The 24,989-nt window shown below is 42.3% G+C and overlaps 1 protein-coding gene across 8 annotated transcripts in view; it reads right to left on the bottom strand.

Moving 5' to 3' along the window:
• The window catches only part of LOC137413498 (neurexin-1-like), a 1,626,023-nt gene that overhangs the window by 1,317,716 nt on the left and 283,318 nt on the right, over positions 1–24,989 (bottom strand). For 6 of the 8 annotated variants that reach the window (XM_078779254.1, XM_078779246.1, XM_078779249.1 and 3 more), the window contains exons 4-5: positions 22,083–22,384; positions 20,799–20,843 (exon numbers count right to left, since the gene is read on the bottom strand). In XM_078779254.1, the coding sequence (XP_078635380.1) occupies positions 20,799–20,843; positions 22,083–22,384 (347 nt within the window). The remainder of the gene's footprint in view (positions 1–20,798; positions 20,844–22,082; positions 22,385–24,989) is intronic. The other 2 variants (XM_078779247.1, XM_078779256.1) reach the window with 1 other exon arrangement.

Genomic DNA, 24,989 nt, shown 5'->3' with positions numbered 1-24,989 from the left:
CTAGTTCAAAATGACACCATTTGCATTCTGGATGAGATTAAAATTTATAAAATTTCCTTCTTGATTAATTCGGTGAATTCCGTCTCAACTTCGGATATTTCCGGCCGTGAAAAACTATCCCCTACGGCCACGAGATTTCTAAAAAATAATTATTCGTCAATTTTAGAATATTTGACGCCGTTTTCAGCGTCAGTGTGGTAAAAAGGTTTTTTGAAATATTTTTTCAAATGCTCGAATCTCATTGGTTCCAGTGTTTGGTGACGATTTTCGTTGAAGATAACCAGGCCCGTGCGGGCCGAGGTTGGTCTTAAAGTATTTTAATTACAAATTAGAGGTGCATAAGATTGTGAATCAAACAAAGACGGGTGAAACAAACTCCTGTTGAACTTTTTCGCAATTTTTATGCATACTTCCGCATCCGGAAGATGGCGGCCTCCATGGAGCGATTTGGTGCGTCAAAGCTCGGAATTCTCAAAGGATCCAGCAAAATCTGTTTTTTCAACATAATACGTACGCGTTCATTCACAACACTGGCTTCGCCGGCTACAACACTGGCTTCGCCGGCTATTACCACAAAATTACCTTCACAACATCAACAACAACAACAACATGGCTTCGGAGAAAGAAGCTGTTTGAGGCCTTTTGATATATATTTGATAATCCTTGCTTCACACGGAAGGGAAAATTGAAATGGAAAGCATAACGATTGTGAATACAGTATAACGCTTCCGCAGATGGCTTTGGCCTACCCGAGCAGGAACATGGCGGCCGAGGCCAGTTGTCCAGCCAATGGGTGTAAGGCAGTCCTTCGATGGTCCGCCCACCAATTTACTAATGCATTCATACATACATAGTCAGTCCAAACATCCAATCAAAAACCACAGTCGGCTATTTACTAAATAGATACTGAGAGCCGATACACTCATACAACACTGTTCGGAAGTTTGTACCTTTTTATGTTGATTTCAGAAACTCACAAAAGCCTAAAATTAAAATGAATTTAATGTTTGTCATTCTGTAGACTGTAGAGGAATGGTGCACATACATATGTGACGTATAAAACCGAAAAACACGGTATGTAAAGAGGTACATCCACCTGTCCGTGAAGCCGTGAGCCATGTGATCATACATCTGTTAATTACGTATTGTTTGAACGCCAGTTGCATCCTGTCTAATATGAATACGCATTGCGTAGAGTGAGAGCTTCGTTGACAATGGTCAGTCGATCAAGTACGCAGCCCTCGCAAACATCTGTAGAGTGTAGGCCTAGGCCTAGCTAGGCTAGGTTGTTCGATCTTGGGCTTAGAATTAAAATTCAAATTAATTTTATTGAATGGATAGATTGGGATAGAATGCAGGACTTACCTACTGTAGGCTATATACGATATAGTCTAGACTTCTAGTCGACTGGACCAGGTACGTAGGTCCGACTGGCAGGTACGTACTGAAATCGGTGTACCTGGCTTAAATGAAGTCGGTGCAGCTGGCAGAAAACTGAAGTCAGTGTAGATGGCGGAAAACTAAAATCGGTGTACCTGGCTTAAATTAAGTCGGTGTAGCTGGCAGAAAACTGAAGTCAGTGTAGCTGGCAGAAAACTGAAGCCAATGTAGCTGGTGGAAAAAAGAAGTCGGTGTAGCTGGCGTAAATGATGAGCGGTTTCGAATTCAAAATCCGTTCTGTACAGTACTGCATTGTAATTTATTGATTTTAATCACCAGGTGAAAATAATTTATCGGTCGCGCCAGACCAAAGCAAGATCACGTGAGCAAGATGGCGGATCATGGAAGGGACAAGATGGCAGATCACGGAAGGGACAAGATGGCGGATCATGGAAGGGACAAGATGGCGGATCATGGAAGGGACAGGATGGCGGATCATGGAAGGGACAAGATGGCGGATCATGGAAGGGACAAGATGGCGGATCATGGAAGGGACAAGATGGCGGATCATGGAAGGGACAAGATGGCGGATCATGGAAGGGACATTTGGAATGACAACATGAAATTATTTTCCCAAGGGAATGGAAATTTGTTTTTGAAAAAAAAAATTAAAATTTTTTTCGTGAAATTTGAAATGAAAGTGAAATTTTGAATGGATTTACATATAGTAATACCCCGTTTTACGCCATTTCGACCTACGTCAAATCCGACTTTGCGCCACTCTTCTAGAGTAAATTTCAGTTCAGCGAACGTCATTATGTGCGACTTTACGTCACTCATACCGACGTGAAAAAAATTAAACAATTTAAACAATTGGATGTTTTAACAATCGCTGATCCTTGTTTTAACGTTGATGTTTTAACGATTGAAACAATTTAAAATACAATAAAAAGCACATTAAAAATATATTAAAATGTACGTACAGTATACGTACGCGTAGGTGCTGGTTCTCATTCAAAACAAAGGCGACGCCATATGCATTTTGTCCTGTGCTGCGGTCGCGTGCTTGCTTTGCCTTTCGCTGGTATTTTTGTGATTATTCCTTTACTGTGTAAAACAACCAACGTAACGTGGCAACGGCGAAACATGACGATACCGGCTCGGACGACCGTCCGTGGCAGACGTCACGTCACGTCACCGTGCAGAGTGTGCAATGTCCGCGACGAGGTCAGGCCCCATGGCCCATGGCCCATGTGAAACGAACGACCGTGTCATGCCTCGAGCCAGGGTGCATCCTCGGGCACCTTGCCGGCATCCGGCGTCGATGAAGCGATCGACGTGTGCATGTGCACATGTGCATGGATTTACAAATTTGCAATTTGCAATTTGCTGCGAAGCCGCAGCCTCCTCCAGTTATTTACTCTAGTTTTACGGTGTTTGTCTTCATTTTAAGGCATTTTTAAGACATTACGCCCGGTTTACGTCAAAAACCGAGTTACGTCACGGCTTATGGAACCAATTAATGACGTAGGCCGGGGTATTACTGTACATGCAATTGCCATAGAGGTTCGCTTACAAAGCTCTCTTTTAATTAGGTACTGTTGGAAATATACCTTTCAACCCTTTGGACTGCTGAGACTCCTTTTGAACACCCGTTAAGTCCCCCAAGACCCTTAACATCACCAATACCCCGGAAGACCATGAAGACACCAAAGACCCAGAGGACCCAAAATAACCCAAAGACCCGTAAAACTAATAAGACCCTTTAGATACATTAGACCCCAAGATCATGAAGACATTTAAGACATTTAAGAAGACATTTAAGACCCACAAGACATTTAAGACCACTTTTACCTTTAAGACCCTTTCAATGCTTTGGACACATTTTGATCCCTTCATCCTTCCAACCTTTTATACCCTTTGAACCTTTACACCCCTTAAGTCCCTTTCGACCCTTTAGACTTTAACACCATTTAGACCCCTTATGCCCTTCAGACCGATAAGACAGCTTGGACCTTTGACCATTTAGAGCTTTACACTACTTGGACATTTTTTGATCACTAATAATTACAAATAAATAATATCACCAATATTAGAAATAAATGTGCGCAAATGAAATGTTTGTATTATGATTGGTGGAAATCATGACAACACAGCAACTCACAGTGCAGTTATTATCCTCAGTTAAAACAATAAAGCCTGTGCCTCAGTAGCGACGACGTGTAGTGAGGCGAGTGTAGCGAGGCAATCCACACTAGTGTGCTATGAAAAGCAGTTACTGTCTGTACCCCCGGAAGCATTTTATGGCTAAATAGAAATGAGTATTCAAAGTCATCCTCACAAAATATGACGTTTCAGGTTACCATGCAAAGGCTTCTAAAAACCATGTTTTGCAGGGGGGTTGACAACTGCATGATGAGGCGATGACGTTTTGAAATCAGCAGATATCAAGCTACAATCCCATACATAAGTTGCTTTGGTATACCAAGGTATGGGTATCTCATAAAATGGTGTCCTTGACGCAGGCCTGTCGGTTGAGGGAGTGAGGGGTTGGGTACACAAGTTTTGGAAGCAAACACAGAATTGAGGGACAGAATTGTGCCTCACAGAATTTAGCAAAGGGATGGAAGGGGAGCATACACATGAGACAGACTTGACAAGGTGCCACCAGGTCTTTGAAAAGAAGACATGTTTTAGAGTTTAGCCTTGAGGTTGGCTCGATGTTATTTCTGGCTTTCCTGAGAGTGGACACACTTGTTCTGGGTTTTGTGAAATGATCGGAAGTTGCCTTGGGTCGGATATATCTTCCAGGAAGAGAAGGTAAGTTAGTTGAAGGCAACTCCACCACAGGATACTGTGTACCAAGGGTGAGAGAATAGGTATGATAACTGCAACCTTCTTCTTATAATTCTTTCTTTCACGGCCATAACTATTCCCACGTTCTACTGGGGTTGACCAGGGGAAGCTTTTGGGCAAGTCTTTCGCAAATTGGCTGGCCAGGCCTCACTTTAAACTCATTAGTTAGGGCAGGAATTTGGCTATGGTGCCAGTGATAACTCGCCTCTTCATGGAGGACCCAGTAGTGATCTTTAATGTCCACCAACTATTACCGGCTGATTATATGCCAAGTTAACATCTGTCCGAGAGACAGCACACACATTAATTAATCACCCTGCCTGGGAAACACAGGGAATGCGAGCTTATGTGGAAGGATTTCGAGGAAGTATTAATATCTTATCATGACAGAGCAGGATGCAGTCTCTGCTATTCAGTTTGGGTGAACTGTCAGACTCTACGGCACTGAGGCAGCTCTCTGACAATAGCCACAGAGATGTTGCTTCTCACCAGAACATGCTCAGATGAACCAATTTGAGCAGAAGAGGAACATGAGATATTAGTAGGGAAACTCATCATTAACAATTCCAGAAGGAAGGACATCCCATTGGGAGAAATCTGGGTCGGACAGTTCACTGATTGGGTGAGGCCCGCAGAGTGACAGAAGTCCTTTGATGCAATGCCATGGCTGATTTAAGAGGTACAACACTCAGCCAATTGGCATGGTGACAGTTGAAATCACCACATATGAAGAAGAGAGATGTGGGATGGGTGGTTATAAGATGGGTTATACGAGAGACCGAGGAATTGGGGACATCTTGTAGGAGGAAGGATTCAGTTGGGCAGATAATTTTAGGCAGAGAGAGAAGGGCAGGATGTGAAATGGGAGCATGGAGGAGGCCATGACGCTGAGGAAGCAGTGAAGGCGCAGGATGCTGGGGAAACAGAGAGGGTGGGGTTCTTCCCTCCTGGACTTCAACTAGGCAGTAGCCTACCATCTCAGGTCATCATCCATCCACAACCATGATCTCTTCATTAACCTTCCATTACTCCTCCCCATTAATTTTCCAGTTGCTTTGTTTCCTTCTTCCTTCTCTCTTTTTCTCCTGTTTGTCCATCCACTTGTTGTGTTCACTGAATTGTTCCACTGCCCCCACAGTATACTCAGTCCGTTGCTTCTATGTAACCTCATTACACCCTTTGTAATCACACACTTCCATGAGCCAAGACATTGTGCACAAAAGTAAATGCTTCACCTCAAGACAGCCACAGGTCTCCTCCATCAGCTTTTGCTCATTCCTATTCCAAAATTACAAGCGTTGCTACTTTTCCCACTACATTAGGAAACTCACCCACCACAAATAAATTGTCACTGGCTGAAAATGTATTTTGAAACAAACTATCATCTATGCCAATTTTTTCTGGCACAAGCCCATTCATTCATGACTGAGGGAAAACGTTTTGATGTTTTCTACACTCACCTTCATTTTCCTTTGTATTTAGCCCCGAAACATTATATAATTTTCCTTCTTCAATTCAGGCAACAACGCAACATTTTCCCTCAATGTATCCAAATAATATGATTTTCCACACACAAATTCTGTGCCATATAAAAAACGAGAACGGTTATAATTCTCAATCTATATAAATAAAACACAGTTTGTGTGTGTGTGTGTGTGTGTGTGTGTGTGTGTGTGTGTGTGTGTGTGTGTGTGTGTGTGTGTGTGTGTTACCGATAGACTCCTAAACGGAGAGGCTCACGTGCTTGATATTTGGCATAGACATGGCCTACCTAAAAATATTTGACGAGATCCATATTTTTTATTCATATTTACCTCAGCGCATTTCAGCGAGGAACATTATACACGGATTCTCAGCCGGTGCCAGAGCAGCTCGCTGATTCGCTCAGAGCGATCAAGTGATGTTCCATCCTCGCTGCCAGACCACCGAACGGAAAATATATAGAATGACTATTGCCATTCACACCACATAGGTGGAGATGCAGCTGCCGGGCGCCATCTTGGTTGGCACTCGATGCTGGGTGGTGGTGATTTCCGTCACGCGTTTGCACGTAATTCAGAGCGAAAAGCAATTGCGTTTTTTCACCTTTTGTGCGATCGTGTTTTGTGTCGATTTTTGTCGATTTTGTGCGATATGAATTAAACGTCTTTGCAACAGCTGTGAAACGTCTTTCCACAACCCTTCCTTAACCGATTGAAGCAGTTTATTGCCACACAAGATGGCATTTTAACAGTTGTCTCACTTTTAAAATCTGGGACACGTTCAAAACAAACGAGATCCGCGAAGCGAGTTGGTCGAGTCGTGCTAACCAAGATGGCGACACGGCGGCTACACTTTTCACGGAGTACGAGCGTTCTATATATTTTCAATTCAGTGCACCAGACTCGCTCACGTACTTGATTTGTGGCATAGACATGGCCATTGGGCCTTCACGTTGTAATTTGTGCGAGGCTTTTGTCCGAGTGAGCTTGAGTCGAGAGGGCGAATGTACAGGTTGGGAATGTACTCCCAACCCTTCCCTTCCCCCGCCCGGCAACGCCGGTACTGGAGGGCGTCACAGGATCGGTGAGTCTCCAAAATCCGCTTCGTGCTGTTGTTGCGAAGATGCAGGACGATGTCGCGATTGTTGCGCTGCTCTCCTCCCATGAGAACTGCAACGTCATTGTTGACTGGCCCTCCCCTTCCTCCCCTCCCCTTCCCCCTCCCCCCCACCCACCTCTCCCTCCCCTTCCCTCCCCTCCCCCTCCCCCCCTCCCCCTCCCCCCCTACCCCTTCATCCTCCCCCCCTCCTCTCCCCTCCCCCCGTTCCCCCCCACCCCTTCCCCCTCCCGTCCCCCGCCCGGCAATGCCGGGTACTTCTGCTAGTACTTTATAAGCGGACTCTCATTCTAATTGTACATACTCTATAGACGTACTCGCATTGTAATTGTACATACTCTATAGACGTACACGCATTGTAATTGTACATACTCTATAGACGTACTCGCATTGTAATTGTACATACTCTATAGACGGACTGAATTGTAATTGCACATATCTAGACGTACTTTCATTATAATTGTACATATCTACGGACGTACTCGCATTGTAATTGTACATACTTTATAGATGTACTCACATTCTAATTGTACATACTTCATCGACGTACACACATTCTCATTGGCATTGCAAATCTACTATAAAAGAGAGCCATTGGTTTGTGTGTCGCCATTTTTCTCAGAGATGGCTGAACGGATCTTCGTTAAACTTCCAGAAGTTCATTAGTGAGTGCCTGGGAGTGTTTTAGGCAGGGGAAAAAAAATCACTCTCTAGTGCCTTAGCCTTTTTGATTAATGACAATTATATACAAGAACACATTCGAATAAACAAATACAAAACTATAATTACCAGACATTTGACCACAAATAATCAAAGAATTCCGGAATCAGTCGAAGTTGGTGGTATGGCTTCTTCTTCTTCCTGAACGTCATCAACCTTAACTCAGAAACGTGATCTGCGGTACATTCAGCTGCATATATTCAACGAAAATGTAAAATGATGATTTGACATTTGTGATGGATTCTGATTTGGAGAAAATTGCTTTTCCATTACATTTGCCCTCATTTCAAACATGTTGACGTTTCTTTTTCGCTTGAGCAACGCCAGGTACTCCAGCTATAAACACTTATATACTTTACTCAGGGTACAAATACAAATACAACTTTGTCTGGGTGGTAACATAGGCTATGTGGGCCGCGGCCTCATTCGGGGGTGTGGGGGACTGGGAGAGGAGCGAAATTCTCCAGTGTAAATGTGTAACGTGTGGCGCCACCTGGTGATGGTGGCAGAGGGTTTTACAATTTCGTTTTTTACCTGGGCAACACCGAGGTTAGAGCACTCTTTACACTAATAAATTTTGCCTACTTCCCTTCCCCCCCCCTCCCCCAAAAAGGAGGGGCCTGTCAAAGTCACCACCCCTTCCACGCACCCCCCAAAAATATGTATAATTATGTAGTAAATCTTTCCCCTCCCTCTCCCCTCACCTCACCTCTACCTCCCCTCCCCCTTTCACTCCCCCCACTCCTTTCCTCACCCCTCACTCCCCTCCCCCTCCTGCAATTCCGGGTACTCCTGCTCGTACTATATATGTATATATATTAAAAGTGCACCAAACAATATGTTGAAAAAAATGAAAACACACTCTACACACGATTTAATAACACATGGTCAGAGATCAGTAACCTTCATACCAATCAGGGCAAATCTCTACCTTACACTGTACATTTAAATCAACCAGATCACTCTATTGACGATATTCAAATCTCTGCCATCAAATCAATTTTAAAAATCTATCACACACCACGTGAGTCTTTTTGGATACACAAACTTCGGATGAAGTTCCCTCACGGCATAAATTTTGACGATTAACGGATGTTCCAACTCATTCAATCCACCTCAACTCATTCACCTAAACTCATTCACTCACATTTTTTCATAAAACATCCCTTTCACACGGACGGGGGAGTGGATCACACTCGCACATGGAAGAGTGGGGCACACACACACACACGGGGGAGTGGGACACACACACACACAAACACACACACAGATGATAAATATATCAAAGACTCATAAATTGAAGATTTATATTACGGGATCCAAGGCTCATAGTGGAGCTGCCACATACACATCTCGCACACATGGACATACAGATGAATCCAGGACACAAAACACAGAAATATCAGACGAGGCAAGCATAGCCACTGAGCTTGGGGGAAGTCCTATCAATTGGTGGGGAACTCTGGTACACAAAGAGGCCACAGAAATGGGTCCGCCTTTCTCACCGCACTGAGTATGACATTTCCTATGGAGGAATTTCCTCCTCCCCATGCATGCCAAACTCTGGGGATTGTCTGTGCTCTTATCTATGTACTGTATAATGGAGCAGGTATTTGTATGTCTGCTCTAGCCCATTAGTTGAACAGCTGGCCTGATGCCACCCAAAATTGTAACCTGAAAATAAACCATACATCCGCTATGTTGGTGCTGTGGTAAGCATAACACATCTTCAGAAGTGTCATATTCACAATCGCCATGCCCTCCCTACAAGTTTTTCGTTGAGGGTAAAACAACCGAAGCGACTGTTAAAACGGATCATAAAATGTTTAAAGGATTGAGCCAATAGGCGTCAAGGGTCTTGTGGAGGCGCCAAAACGTATAGGCCTTCAGCTTCAGGCCACTGGCATCAGCCGATGGCCCAGTGCAATATGAATTACCGAGCTATACAACCACGATGTATTACATATGCACATAAACATATAGAGTAGATGCCTTCAGTCAATGATGCCACTCTTAGCCTTGTGCTGCACAGAAAAAAAAGAAGATGACCAGACCCTGTGTATTGTTTTTTTATTACCTCCACCACCAAAGGTGGATGGAGGTTATGTTCTCACTCCTGTCCTGTTTGTTTGACTGTGAACAAAATATCTCAAAAAGTGGTGGACAGATTCGGACAAAATTTGGCAGAGAGGTAGTGTATGTGACAAGGACGAAATGATTAGATTTTGGTGAAGATCCGGATCCGGCTATTATAATTTTTTAAGTGATTCTTCACCATTGGGAGACCGGGCCAAAAACGATACATAGCAGGATATCTCAAAAAGTTGTGGATGGATTTGGACGAAATTTGGTGGACCGGTTGTGTGTGTGACAAGGACTAACGGAATCGATTTTGGTGAAGATCTGAATTTGGATTCGGATATGAGAATTATTTAATTTTTTAAGCGATTCCACCATTGAGAGATAGGGCTAAATCCAACATATAGCAGGATATCTCAAAAAGTTGTGGATGGATTTGGACGAAATTTGGTGGACAGATTGTGTGTGTGACAAGGACTAACGGATTCGATTTTAGTGAAGATCTGAATTTGGATTCGGATATGAGAATTATAATTTTTTAAGCGATTCCACCATTGAGAGATAGGGCTAAATCCAACATATAGCAGGATATCTCAAAAAGTTGTGGATGGATTTGGACGAAATTTGGTGGACAGATTGTGTGTGTGACAAGGACTAAAGGAATCGATTTTGGTGAAGATCTGAATTTGGATTCGGATATGAGAATTATTTAATTTTTTTAGTGATTCCACCATTGAGAGATAGGGCTAAATCCAACATATAGCAGGATATCTCAAAAAGTTGTGGACGGATTTGGACGAAATCTGGTGGACAGATTGTGTGTGTGACAAGGACTAATCGAATCGATTTTGGTGAAGATCTGAATATGGATTCGGATATGAGAATTATTTAATTTTTTAAGTGATTCCACCATTGAGAGATAGGGCTAAATCCAACATATAGCAGGATATCTCAAAACGTTGTGGATGGATTTGGACGGAATTTGGTGGACAGATTGTGTGTGTGACAAGGACTAATGGAATCGATTTTGGTGAAGATCTGAATTTGGATTCGGATATGAGAATTATTTAATTTTTTTAGTGATTCCACCATTGAGAGATCGGGCTAAAACCAACATATCGCAGGATATCTCAAAAAGTTGTGGACGCATTTGGACGAAACTTGGTGGACAGGACAGATCGTGAGTGTGACAAGGACTAATCGAATCGATTTTAGTGAAGATCTGAATATGGATTCGGATATGAGAATTATTTAATTTTTTAAGTGATTCCACCATTGAGAGATAGGGCTAAAACCAACATATAGCAGGATATCTCAAAAAGTTGTGGACGGATTTGTACGAAATTTGGTGGACAGGACAGATTGTGTGTGTGACAAGGACTAATGGAATCGATTTTGGCGAAGATCTGAATATGGATTCGGATATGAGAATTATTTAATTTTTTAAGTGATTCCACCATTGAGAGATCGGGCTAAAACCAACATATAGCAGGATATCTCCAAAAGTTGTGGACGGATTTGGACGAAAATTGGTGGACAGATTGTGTGTGTGACAAGGACTAATGGAATCGATTTTGGCGAAGATCTGAATATGGATTCGGATATGGGAATTATTTGATTTTTTAAGTGATTCCACCATTGAGAGATCGGGCTAAAACCAACATATAGCAGGATATCTCAAAAAGTTGTGGACGGATGATTTTGATTAAATGTGATTCTGTATTGTGATTGTAATAATATTTTATTTCATTTACTCTTTGAAAAATTTCCACTCAATCTTTTTTTCTGTCAAGAATCATTTCCCTTCTAAGACATTAAGTCAATGGGATTTTGAAGTTCGATTTCCGTTATTTAAATTTAAATGATGTTTTCCTGGAATGCATGCATGACGTAAACAAGGAAATGCCTGCATTGAGAAGTCGTGTTTACAAATCATGTATATTGTGCCACTTGAGAGTTGCATCAGAAATGATCATTGTGACTGTCTGTCATAACATCTCAGAAGTCCAAGATGGCTGACAGCCCAGCAAGCAGAGGTAATGCTGGAAATGTCTCCATTGGGTTGAGTGGACCTGTTCGTAGAACCCTGAGCTGTCAATGAAGTGTCAATGCTGTGCAGCATTGACAGATAATAAGAGAGTGAGAGTACTCATCTGTGAAGTTATTTGTTCGATAGGTCGAAAATTGTGAAAGTTGGTCTTTCAATAGTTGGTCACCTCCCTCCTGGGGTGGATTGGAATATTAAATGAGAGAAGGAAAGATGGGGAATGAGTGAGCTGCCTTTAGAGACCGTCATATAATGACTTGTCCACCCACTGCCAATCATCAATGAAATGCTTCTGATTGGCTGTGCTTGCCTAGCTACCCTGTGATTGGCTTCTGGCAATTGACATCATCCACCCTTATGTATGGATTTTTGTGCCGACTTGCAAAACGGTGCTGAGTTAACTTAACATTTAAGGTGTGTGTGTGTGTGTGTGTGTGTGTGTGTGTGTGTGTGTGTGTGTGTGTGTGTGTGTGTGTGTGTGTGTGTGTGTGTGTGTGTGTGTGTGCAGCAAGCTCCACAATGAGCCTCAGTTCCTTTTGTTATTATTTTTTGGTTTTTCTAACGAGGCTTTTTTCATTACACTAAAGTTCAGCAATTATCCGTATGTCTGAACCTTAGAGAAATAGAAACTGCTTGGCAATTCCCCTCAACATTTGCTCCGCCCCTTGCCCTCACCCATGTATGATGGTCTCCAGAAATTGTTGAGGGGAATGATGATGCAGTTTTCACCCGTGCACCTTGCATAGTGCAAGTGGTTTAACCACTGACCCCTTTCAAAAGTAGGGGCCATTGAGGATGGAGAAACAACGATGCCAATTCTGAAAATAAATTCCTAGAAATTAGGGTGTATATCCATAATTGTTTAGCTTTACTCTTATCTTCTTAAAAAACATCACTTCTGTGCAAAACGGCACCATGTAGTAATGTTAATTGCCAGTGAAAATGATCATACTCCATATGAAAAGACACCAATTCTCTCTATATACAGTCACGTGAAAAAGTAAGTACACCCCATGTAAAGTTTTGACTTTTTCAACATATTTCAACATACAGCTATTTGATCTTCATTTCAACAATATTGATAGATAACGGTGATATAATATAACAAATATCATGAAACATTTACATTTTGTAGTCCATTGTATAATTTAAATAAACATAAATGCAAATTTCGCATGTGGAAAAAGTAAGTACACCGCTACATTTATCACTACTTCAAATACCTAAAATTAGAATCAGGTGCACCAGCTCAGGTGCAAATGATTAGAACATCGTTAGAGAGGATCTTGGAGGAACCTGTCTTATTTAAACCTCAGACATTTAGTTTCGTTTGCTCTTTGTTGTTGAAGTGTGTGGCGACACCATGCCTAGATCAAAAGAGCTATCTGAGGCCTTCAGAAAGAAGGTTATAGATGCCGACGAGTCTGGGAAGGGATTTTAAAAGATCTCCAAACAATTTGAAATCAATCATTCGACTGTGCGGAAGATCACCTACAAGTGGAGAAGATTCCAAACAACTGCCAACTTGTTCAGGCCAGGCCGCCCCAGCAAGTTCAGCCCGAGAGCAGACCGCAAGATGCTGAAAGAAGTCTCTAAGGACACCAGAATGTCATCACGGGACCTACAGGTAGCTCTTGCCACTGTTGATGTCAAAGTGCACGAGTCTACCATAAGAAAGAGGCTGCACAAATTTGATCTACATGGGAGGTGTGCCAGGAGGAAACCTTTGCTGTCCAGAAAGAACATCAGGGCAAGACTAAAGTTTGCAATGAACACCTAGGCAAAGACCAGCACCTCTGGAACAATGTGCTCTGGACAGATGAGTCAAAGGTAGAGCTATTTGGCCACAGTACCAGAAGACATGTTTGGCGAAAACCAAAGACAGCATTTGACCACAAGAACCTGATACCAACTGTAAAGCATGGTGGTGGAAATATTATGGTTTGGGCAGCTTTGCTGCATCAGGGCCTGAGTAGCTCACCATCATAGAATCCACTATGAATTCTTCATTGTACCAGAGGGTGCGTGAGGATAATGTGAGGCCATCTGTCGGAAAGTTGAAGCTCAACCGAAGGTGGACCTTGCAACATGACAATGACCCTAAACATACCAGTAAATCCACCAAGGAATGGCTGAAAAGAAAGAAATGGAGGGTTCTGGAATGGCTAAGTCCTTTTCCCCTCCTCATCCTTCCCATTCTCCTAACTCTTCTGCAATCTCTGACACACCATCAACAGCTCTCCCTACCTCCCCCTCTCACCCTTCATCTTACCCTACCACTCCCCTGTCCTGTCCTGTACCCGATGCTCCCCCTCCCTCTTCCTTAACGGTATGGACCTCAAACATCTGGGGCCTTCGCTCAAACCTGATTGATCTCTCCATACAGGTTGCTTCTGACAAACCAGACGTAATCTGCTGAACAGAAACTTTTCTTCTTAAAGATGTCTCTGATTCCTCAATATCTCTTCCTGGTTACTCCCTCCTCCGGTATGATAGACCTGAGTTAAGTCCTGGTAGGTGGGGTTGCTATCTTTATCAAAAACTCTCTTCCTCACTCTCCTTGCACTGCCCTCTCTCCACCCAACCCCCAGGAGTGCCTCTGCCTACGGCTTCCTCTCCGCTCCCACCTTTTGTTCATATGTGTTTTGTACCGTCCTCCAAACAGTGATGACTCCATTTACATTTCGCTGTCTGACAACATGGACCAACTTCTATCCACTCATCCCAACTCTCTCTTCCTCATATGTGGCGACTTCAACTGGCATGATGCCAGCTAGCTGGGTGTGGGTACCTCTATCAGCCATGGCATCTCAGCAAAGGACTTCTGTGACTCATTGGGACTGACACAATCCGTCAATTTCCCGACCTGAATTTCAGTCAACAGAGCATCTTCTCTTCTAGACTTGTTACGACAAATTTCCCTGCAAATGTCTGCTGCTCTTCTTCTGCTGCAATCGGTTCTTCTGATCATGTGCTTGTTAAAGTGGATATCTCTCTAGCCATTCTCAGAGAGCCTACTCAGCGTCAACGACTCTGGCATTTCATTCAGGCTAACTGGCATGGTCTTCAATCAGCCATCAATCATCTGGACTGGTCTCCCATCTCTACTGCCTCTGACATCAACTCTTCCTGGGAATTCTTCCAAAGCAAACTGCTCTCTCTCATGCACAGATTTTTCCCATCTCGTCTTCAGTTGTCATACCCTTCCTCCCGTCCATGGTACACTGAATGTTGTGGTGAGGCAGTTGCCCTGAAACAACTTGCCTTTGCCTCTTGGAAGGCTAATCCAACTGAAGGCAATCTCAGTTCCTTACACCAAGCTCGGAACAAGTGTGTCTACCTTCAGGTGCCATAATTATGATGTCATAATTTGACAGGGATAATGCTTAGTCTGATCAGTTTTAAATTTATTTTGCTTGATCTATGCAACAATTATATTAGAGAATGTAAATTTATGACTCGTGGGGTCACCCGTGAGAATCCCATGGGCATGGACGTGTGTGACATTTGGACATCTTCATTTAGTTGCTGCACATTCAGTTTTACAAAACGGTTACTGGCAATTTATCAGATCCACAAGTTATGTCATCCACACAATATATTTACTTCTGACAACATGTGAATGCATGTGCATGCAAATGGGAAATAAAGTTTGAAATGTGTGATTACATCTCATGTAAAATGTGATTTCAAGAGCTCAAATCCTCTCCTCCCCCCCCCCCCCTCCCCCCCATCCCTCCCACATCATGCACACTGCACCGGGGAGTGGATCACCCACAGCGGAGTGGGCCACAGACACACGGGGGAGTAGGTCACACACACACACAACACACACAAACACACACACACATGGGAGTGGGTCACACACACACACACACACACTCACACATGGATGGGGGAGTGGGTCAGACTCGCACATGGGAGAGTGGGTCACACACACTCACACACGGGGGAGTGTGACACACACACACACACTCGCACACGGACGGGGGAGTGGATCACACTCGCACATGGGAGAGTGGGTCACACACACACACACACACACACACACACACACACACACACACACACACACACGGGGGGGGGGTAGTGTGACACACACACACACACACACACACACACACACACAACACACACAAACACACACACACATGGGAGTGGGTCACACACACACACACACACACACACACACACACACACACACACACACACACACACACACTCACACATGGATGGGGGAGTGGGTCAGACTCGCACATGGGAGAGTGGGTCACACACACTCACACACGGGGGAGTGTGACACACACACACACACTCGCACACGGTGGAGTGGGTCACACACACACTCGCACATGGGGAAGTGTGTCACACACACACACACACACACATACACGGCGGAGTGGGACACACACACACACACACACACACACACATGATGTCATCGATATATGATCCACAAATGATGTCATCTACACAATATATTTATTTCTGACAACATATGAATGCATGTGCATGCACATGGGAAATACAGTTTGAAATGTGTGATTACATCTCAAGTAAAATGTGCCTTCAAGAGCTCAAATCCTCTCCCCCTCCCCCCCCCCTTGCTGCCCCCCCTCCACCATCCCTCCCACATCATGCACACTGCACCGGGGAGTGGATCACCCACAGGGGAGTGGGTCACAGACACACAGGGGATTGGGTCACACACACACACACGGGGGATTGGGTCACACACACACACACGGGGAGTGGGTCACACACACACACGGGGAGTGGGTCACACACACATGGGGAGTGGGTCACACACACACACACGGGGAGTGGGTCACACACACACACACGGGGAGTGGGTCAGTCACACACACACGCGGGGAGTGGGTCAGTCACACACACACGCGGGGGAGTGGGTCACACACACGTGGGGGAGTGGGTCACACACATGCGGGGGAGTGGGTCACACACACGCGGGGGAGTGGGTCACACACACACACGGGGGAGTGGGTCACACACACACACACACGGGGGAGTGGGTCACACACACACACACACACACACGGGGGAGTGGGTCACACACACATGCCGGGGAGTGTGTCTCACACACACGAGGGGGAGTGGGTCACACACACACACAGGGGAGTGGGTCACACACACACACACACAGGGGAGTGGGTCACACACACACACACACAGGGGAGTGGGACACACACACACACACACGGGGAGTGGGTCACACACACACACACTCGCACACGGGGGCGTAGGTCACACTCGCACACAGGAGAGTGGGTCACACTCGCACACAGGAAAGTGGGTCACACACACACACTCGCACACGGGAGAGTGGGTCACACACACACACACACACACACACACACACACACACACACACACACACACCTGCAGCTACGAAACGCATTTTCTTTGGGCGGTGTTTTACCTTGTTTCCTTTGCTTGAGTTGTTCAAAAATTTATTCATGATCAAAGACGTGTTGATCGAGTCTTAAAATGCACACCCGATAATACAGCCATGCAGAGCATACAGAGGCCGATCGTAAGCCTTTGGAACCCATGACTCTTCTTCATTTATAAACTTGAATGTATCGATAACTTTTCGCTTTACAAAGTAAAAATAGATTAAAACCAAACGTTATTAATAAATATTGTATTCCATCGTTAGTTTACATTATTATGTACATTTTTGAAGTACTGTATTGTTTAATTCCATGGTTGAAAAAGAGTTGACTCGCTTAAAACAAACTCTGTATATACACCCCAGGGATATGGAAAAATATAATCAGACTTCGGTTCGATCCCGAACTTCAGTATTCAGTCGCTGTATTTTTACAAAGTAATAATATAAATAACGAAGTCCTGGGAACGTTCTCTCCTCTCCTTCCACTCTCTCTTTCCCCTCTTTCATTCTCCTCTCTCATTCCCCTCTCTCATTCCCAGTGCCCACATTACAGTCGACACATTCAAAACGGCTGTTGCCTGTTGGAATACATGTCGCCGATTTTCTCAACTTAAACTGAAACTTGAACCACCCCAGCGACTGTGATGGTGAATTATTCGAGATAAAGCCGTGAGGGAGACTCAATGAATGGCCTTTATGTTACAGGCCTTTGAAAATGCATTTCGTTCTATAAACGGTAACTTTCATCGAATTTTATTCCCGTTTTTTTCAACCGGGTCTAAAACCATGTAGGCGACTGTGAAAAATGAAATGATATATCGAATTAGAGTTGAAATAAAACGGTGAGAGAGAGGAAGACACCACGGGCCTAACAAAAGAGGCCTCAAAGCTACGCAAGGAAACAAAATGGTGGATATTTGTTTTTGAAGCCCTTTCCAGACCGGGTGTAGCCACTCCCCCAGACAAACGTATTACAGAATCACCTACGGAGAATATATATATATATGTCATCGCTCATGTGGTCTGGCAGCCATATTGGATGAAAGAAAAAAAACGTTCAAAAACAGAAGAGTTGGATCGCACCAAGTTGACTGCACAGGGTAAGTATTCTATGAATACCATCTAGTTTTTAGTTATTTTATGACACTGGGGATGTACATTGTAAAATAATAATTTCATTACATCATTCAGGTTTTCTGGAGGCTGGTGTTGGTGTAGCGGTTAGGGTGCCAGCTTAGGATCCTAGGATCCTGGGTTTGAATCCCGGTCGATCGCTGAATTAACGCCAGGGGGGTTGACTCAGCCTGTCATCCTTCCGAGGTCGGCTAATTGAGTACCAGTTCACTGGTAATTCCCTGCTTGTCGTAAAAGGCGACAAAAAGGGTTGGCGGCAGGAAGGGCATCCGGCCGTAAAACATTGCTTCAAAAAGGGGACCAAAAAACAACAACAACCACGGTCCCCGAAAAAGGCCAACCCCCGCAAATGGCCTCTAAAGGTGGTTTTTTAATTTTTTTTATTCAGGTTTTCTGGAGGAATGGGCGAAAAAAATATTCCAATGCAAAAATGTGACTTCTGTTCTAATGGCAGCAGGAAACTCATCTACCACTGTTAAAAATGCTACACTGTATAAAATATACAAAGAAAAGAGCTAACATATCTGCTAAGATGAAGTAAGGAAGTACCATTCCTTCATGGTTGGAAGACAACGTTTTTGACAACCGTCAAAACAATTGCACAACAAATTAATTGCTCTTCAAACAGTTGGGTGATAGGGTATAATGTAAAAACATCATGCAATTTACAAGCATTCTGTTTCGTTTATTACCCCGCACATGTGAAGCAACAAGCAGGGTTAAGTAATTGGTTAACTTCCGTGTGTCTGTCTGTCTGGCCTTCTGTCTACAAACGTCAGTTTTTGATCGAGGAACAACTTGATTTAAATTAAAAGTTATATTTTAAACATGAATCGGAAAACAAACCTGTAGTTTGACCCTAGGAATGAAACGTGTTAAATAAGGTGGTGTATAAGACACTGCATCAACAGCTGTAAACTTCCAGAATTTTGTTTTCTACAACCTTAAAGTCTATATTTAATTTCAATTGAATTGTATACTTGAACACTGGAGAACATAAACCACATCTTTATCACTTGGAAAAACCCTTCCGTCCATCAGTACTTGGACAAAATATTACGGCATTTTACGTCATCACGACCAATCTGTTTTGCCACTCGTAGACCCTGCCCATGTCCTTGTTTCTCAAGACCGTGCGGGGTAGTGTGTTCTATGAACACTCTAGTTGTAACTGTCTGTCGTGAGCCTATATGTACAAGTCAACTTATAATGCTAATTAATACACATATTGTGCAAAATAAATATCGATAAGGCAAACGACTTTCCTATTCCATATCACACGAATCGTTTAAAATTACATCGTTATTTATTTGTGTTATTTCAAATTGTGAAATATTGCACAAACTTTTAAACAGAGCTTACATATATTAATGTCTTCAATATAACTTACATCTATCTACAAGACCTGAAGATCCAAAAGCATATCAACATTACCTAAAATTGTGTTTAATTAGATGTAATAATGCAATGTTACAAAAGATCAATGTAATCTGAGGTCTAATGTCATAGATGTCAAAATGCCTTTAAAATGTTTACCTGGGGAAGTGATGTTGAAGAAATTTGTTTTTCTCTACAAACCTGAAAGAGGTCATTCCTGTTTGCTACTGCCTGAGTGAACAAACATTGAAGATATATTCTTAGCCTGATGACCTCTTGTGTGCTAAAACGTGAGACCTTATCTGAAACAGCAGCCATCTGATCGGTTGGGGATTACCATTGTCCTGGAAAACTATTGAAAGACTTGCTTTGGAGAGTTCAGGCAGGATTAAGATGTCACTTGTCACTTTCTTGACTTTCAACCCAGACATACTCTCCTTTACTTTCTTCCCATTACCCTAATGCAAGTTACTATATGGCACAGAGATTCATCAATGGGTTCATAAATAAAGCAGAGATCACAAAAATACAAAACTGGTAAGTTTTCCTGACTTCAAATTCTGAATGTAAAGAGGAAGCGTTTTTTGTATATAATAGCAGGCATTATTGCAGCAGGTTGTTTGGAAGGTAAATAAATAAACAGATTTCGATTTTATGCACTGTCCTCTCAATGAGGCATCATCACAGTGAAGTAAATGTTGAACACCGAGTGTTCACACACGCACGCACACACACTAACACATCAACACCCTAACACCAAGATTCAATTTTCTTAGCATGACTTAATGGCTCTCTTTTTGTACTGTCGAATCCTCTGCATGAGAGACACCCAGAGCGACCATAGAGGCAGAGCAGGAAGCTGGGACAGACGGTCACCGCCTCAGTACCATGCCATGCATTAATGCCCACTAAGCTCGCAATCAACAGGGAGCCAGTGGGGTATTTGGGAATAGACAAAATGCGACAGCTGACGCCTCACGGTTGTTCTAAAGTGGTGGAAAAATTATGAATGGAGCAACAAAATCCACAAAGACAATGCATGGAAGGAAATAACCCCAGACCCTCCTTAACCCAACCGACCAGCACGGATCTTACGAGGAGGTTAGTGATGGCTGGAACAAGGAAAAACAAAGAAACGAAGAAAGAAGCGAAAGCAAGGCAAACTCAAAATGGCAATAAGATGGTATCTACCGTAAGATTCTGTTTGTTTACCATGGCGTGTCCAATGCTTGAATGCTACGCAGAGAGGGGGAGGAAAAACGGAAAATATAAAAGTTGTAAACTGAAAAATTGTTACTCAAAAAACAAGATGGCAGCAAAGTGTTAGTACTTTATCACCTCCAGCTGTGGAAGAGGTTAGTAAATGATAAATTCATGAATGAAAAAGGTTAGTACTAGAGCTGGTAGGTTAGGCACAGCAGAACTAGCAGCGAGGTGGAGCGAGACACGGCTTCTGGGAGAGTAACACCACGCGCGCACACGCTGGATGTGCGACTTTCCACATGATGTTATTAGCAAGCATTTAATGGCTGATGGGAATCCTCAGTGCTAATGTATGTATAAATATATGTCAAATGTTACTTGCTTTGTAAAATACCATAGAGGGTTGCAGATCTGGAAAAGACAGCATGAGATTGTGGTTAGATTGTAAGGTAAGTGCAAGAAACGGATCTCTAACATCACCATCTGTGTTTTAGCACACCAGCTACCCCACCCCACCTGCCTTTTCATTTTCACGTTAGTTCGTTCAATTTAGACATATTGATGTCAAAAGTGATATATTCACAATGGTTAAGGCAATTTCTCACTATTTGATGACAAATAATGCAATATGTAGCTATGTTATCAAAAGATATTTATCATCAATTGATGACAGGTTTTACAAAGGCTTACTCTTTTATTTTTTTTATTTTTTTACAACTACCGCTGCAATGGCTAGAAAAAATTTGCATATCCTTGTAGTGTAATCCTGACTATGAAAGCAAATTGTCCCCAAACTGCTATCTTTACTCATATTATTCCTGATCAATTCTATAAATTTGATTTGGCAATCTTCACGTCTCAAAATGGGATTATAGATCACCATGCTGCACTCTGTCGAGTAATGTGGACAGCCATCTCATGGTATTCACTCAGTTGAGTTGTTTTGCCTCTAATTTTGATAACGCCAATGAAAGAAAATGTTCGAGAAAATGCTTCAATTGCCATTTGAAAAGTTGTCTTGGCCATTATATGGGATAATAACATTATAAGTATAAATAGGATAGATGGTGTTAAGAATATCAGTAAAAGTAGTCGTGTTAGTAGTAGTATTAGTAGTAGTAGCAGTAGTATAGTAGTAGTAGTTGTAGGAGTTGGAGTAGTTGTAGTAGTAGTAGAAGAAGAAGAAGTAGTCGTGATTTCACTACGTGATAGGTGGGCTATGCCTAGTGCCAACAAAACTCCAACTCTCCTGTACCAGAGTAGCCACTTTACCTGCCGTAAGTTCCGTTCAACCTTCACTTGGTGCCAGCCGTCATCGTTGAACCTTCCTGCTACGGGTTCAACGAGGGCCTCAAATGCACCCGAGCCCAGGTTGATCACGAGGGACACCGCACCAGCCTTGAGTGCCAGATTTACGTAGTCGGCTGCCTTGCCCGTGTGTAGAATGAGTCCATTCCGTTGAAGGGTCTTGAACCACAATGAAATCTCATCACTGCTGCTCTGAATCGGGCTTGTTGCCAGATCATAGGAAAAGTACTCGGAGCCCCTGAAGGTCGCCTCACTTTCTTCCCTGTCTGCGACACAAGAAAAAGAACAAAAAATGAAGCACGCTCGGTGTATTATTTTTAAAGGGCAAGATGTGAAGTCTCTATTTTAACAGAGGGAAATTAAAGCTCAAAAGGGAAAAGTTTATGCTATGTAATTATTTAGAAACTAATATCAGAGCTTTGCAGTCTGGAGCCACCACAATCTTGAATTACCACTTGAATTAAATGTCTCGGGCATCTGTGCAATCGTTTTCTGCACCACCAATTGGGTCAAAGAATCATACGTTTTTTCTCTACAGCCTCTTTTATAGGCCAAGGAAAACCTACTTTTGAGAATGTGATTGACTCTCTAGCAGCAATTTACATTATAAATAGTCAAAGAAAACATTAAAATGTGGAAAATTTACAAACCACAGATCTACCTGCACATGTACTTCTGATTTAAACAAATAACTTAATTATACAATGAACAAATTATTAAACCTTCCTCAAACATCACACCTTTTGTTTTAACATTTGTCATCAAGGAAATAAATTATCCCAAAACAACAAACAAAATGGCATTCCACTGATCTCAAAAAATTGAACAAAAAAATGATAAAATATTTCATGTGGTAATAAATAACAATTAACGAAGAGATTGTAACAAACCAAAACATTCTGTTGACATGAAGTGAACATACTTGAGACTGAAAGGAAGGAATAATGAAGCAACTCTTGGACCAAAACAAGATACATAAAATTAGAGGGGTCTGTAATAAAAGAGTTTTAAAAGGGTATTATAAGAAGCATCGAGATAAAAAACCACTCAACATGTCTTAAAATAGTACATTTTGTTGTTTGTTAATGATGATTTGAGCACAAGGATAAACAGCAGTAGGTAGGTAATTTTAACTTATGACAGAGGCCCTCCTTCCACTTTCTACAAATAGAGAGCTAGAAGTGAAAGATCGTGTCCATGAAGCTAAGGTGAAGACCATCTTACATCATTTCCGTATTAATCTGACTGCAATGAAAAGAGGTCTTTATTCAGCGAAATCTCTCATAAAACCCAGCAATACAATCTATCGAAACTAACCCACCTCATCAACTTATAAAACAGGATATTTCAAGTCAATAAATTACTGAGAAAATTATATGAGATCAGCAGTTTATAATGTGTTTTGAAATTATAATCTACATTTAAGATACTAGCAACTGGTACCCGCCCTATGGGCGGGGCTTCAATTGGGAGGCCCAAATGAAAAGGCAAAATATCAGAAATTGAAGGCTTTTTTTATTTTAAACGATTCATATAAACATCCGTTGAATCATATCACACGCAAATCATCAAAATCTAAACAGTACATGGCGCCCATTTTGATAAAAGATTGAATTCTGCAAAACGGAAGCGGCCGCTACACGTCTTTCTCAGTCGCACGATTATGTGTGAAGAGTGCGTGCCGAATCTCCAACACGGAAGCGGCCGCTACACCTGTTTCTCAGTCGCTTTGCACACGCTGCCGTGTTACTTCGGAGCCACACGTTTATATAGGAAGAGTTCGTCAGGAGTCGATTTACTCTCTCCTGGTATGTAGAATAAACAGTATTTGCAGAATTTCAACAAAAGCCACATCACTGTTCATATCGGTAAATATTATTCCATCATGTTTGGAAAAACTGGAAAATTGGAAAACTTGGAAAAATTGGAAAAACAATATAGCCTATTTTACTCCCAGGGGTCCCAGGAATACCCACCCAAAATATCGTTGCGATCAGTTGAGCCGTTTTTGCGGTACCTTCGAATGGACGGACAGACATTTGGTGAATTATAGTAAGATTATACAGTTTATATATATATATATGAAAAACTCCAAGATTATCAAAAAGCAGTTGAACGAGTGTCCAAAAGGAATTTTAACATTCAAACAATATTCATGGATTTACATATTTTAAAATGTCACACCTTTATCAGCATCAAGTTATATTTGCAACTCTTCCAATGGTAATAAAAGTAGTAATAAATATTAAGTAGTAATATATAAAAAGCTGCAGTAAACATCTGGAATAATGATAATAAAAGCTTAATATGGTCACACATTTATCCAGCCAATTATAAAGGCATCAGATGTAAGATTTTTTTTCTCAAAAACTTTCAGTAAATCTGTATAGCCCAACAGATTCTAATTAAATTATGAAAATATTAAGAGTTTCTTTTTAAAATGTTGAGGAAGAAGTTTCAAAACAACATGTCAACCTTCTTTATATAAAATACTTTAAGGCAATATATAACAAGCGTTTTCATGATTAATTTCAGTACACAATTATAATAAAAAGGAATACATTTATTTGCAGAAGGTATTTAAACAAGAATTACAAAAATTGTAATGAACAAGAATTACAAAATCATGAAGAACAAGAGGGAGAATTGCTTTGCCAAGCAAGTCCCCTGTGGGTGTGACATTTTATAAGTCCAAAAAGGGCATAACTCTGTGAAAAATTGATGAAACACCCTGAAACTCGAACTTGTTCTGTACCTTCTCAAAATAAAGCCATGTACCAAGTTTCATTTGAATATGTTAAAGGGTATGGGAAAAAGTCTGGAAAACCACAGGTGGGATGGACGGACGGATGGGCGGACAGACAGAGAGCA

Source organism: Myxine glutinosa, chromosome 5 (assembly GCF_964187855.1).
Source record: "Myxine glutinosa chromosome 5, kmMyxGlut1.1, whole genome shotgun sequence".
NCBI lineage: Eukaryota > Metazoa > Chordata > Myxini > Myxiniformes > Myxinidae > Myxine > Myxine glutinosa.
Note: the sequence above shows the minus strand (reverse complement) of the source record. Positions and strands in the feature narration are given on the sequence as shown.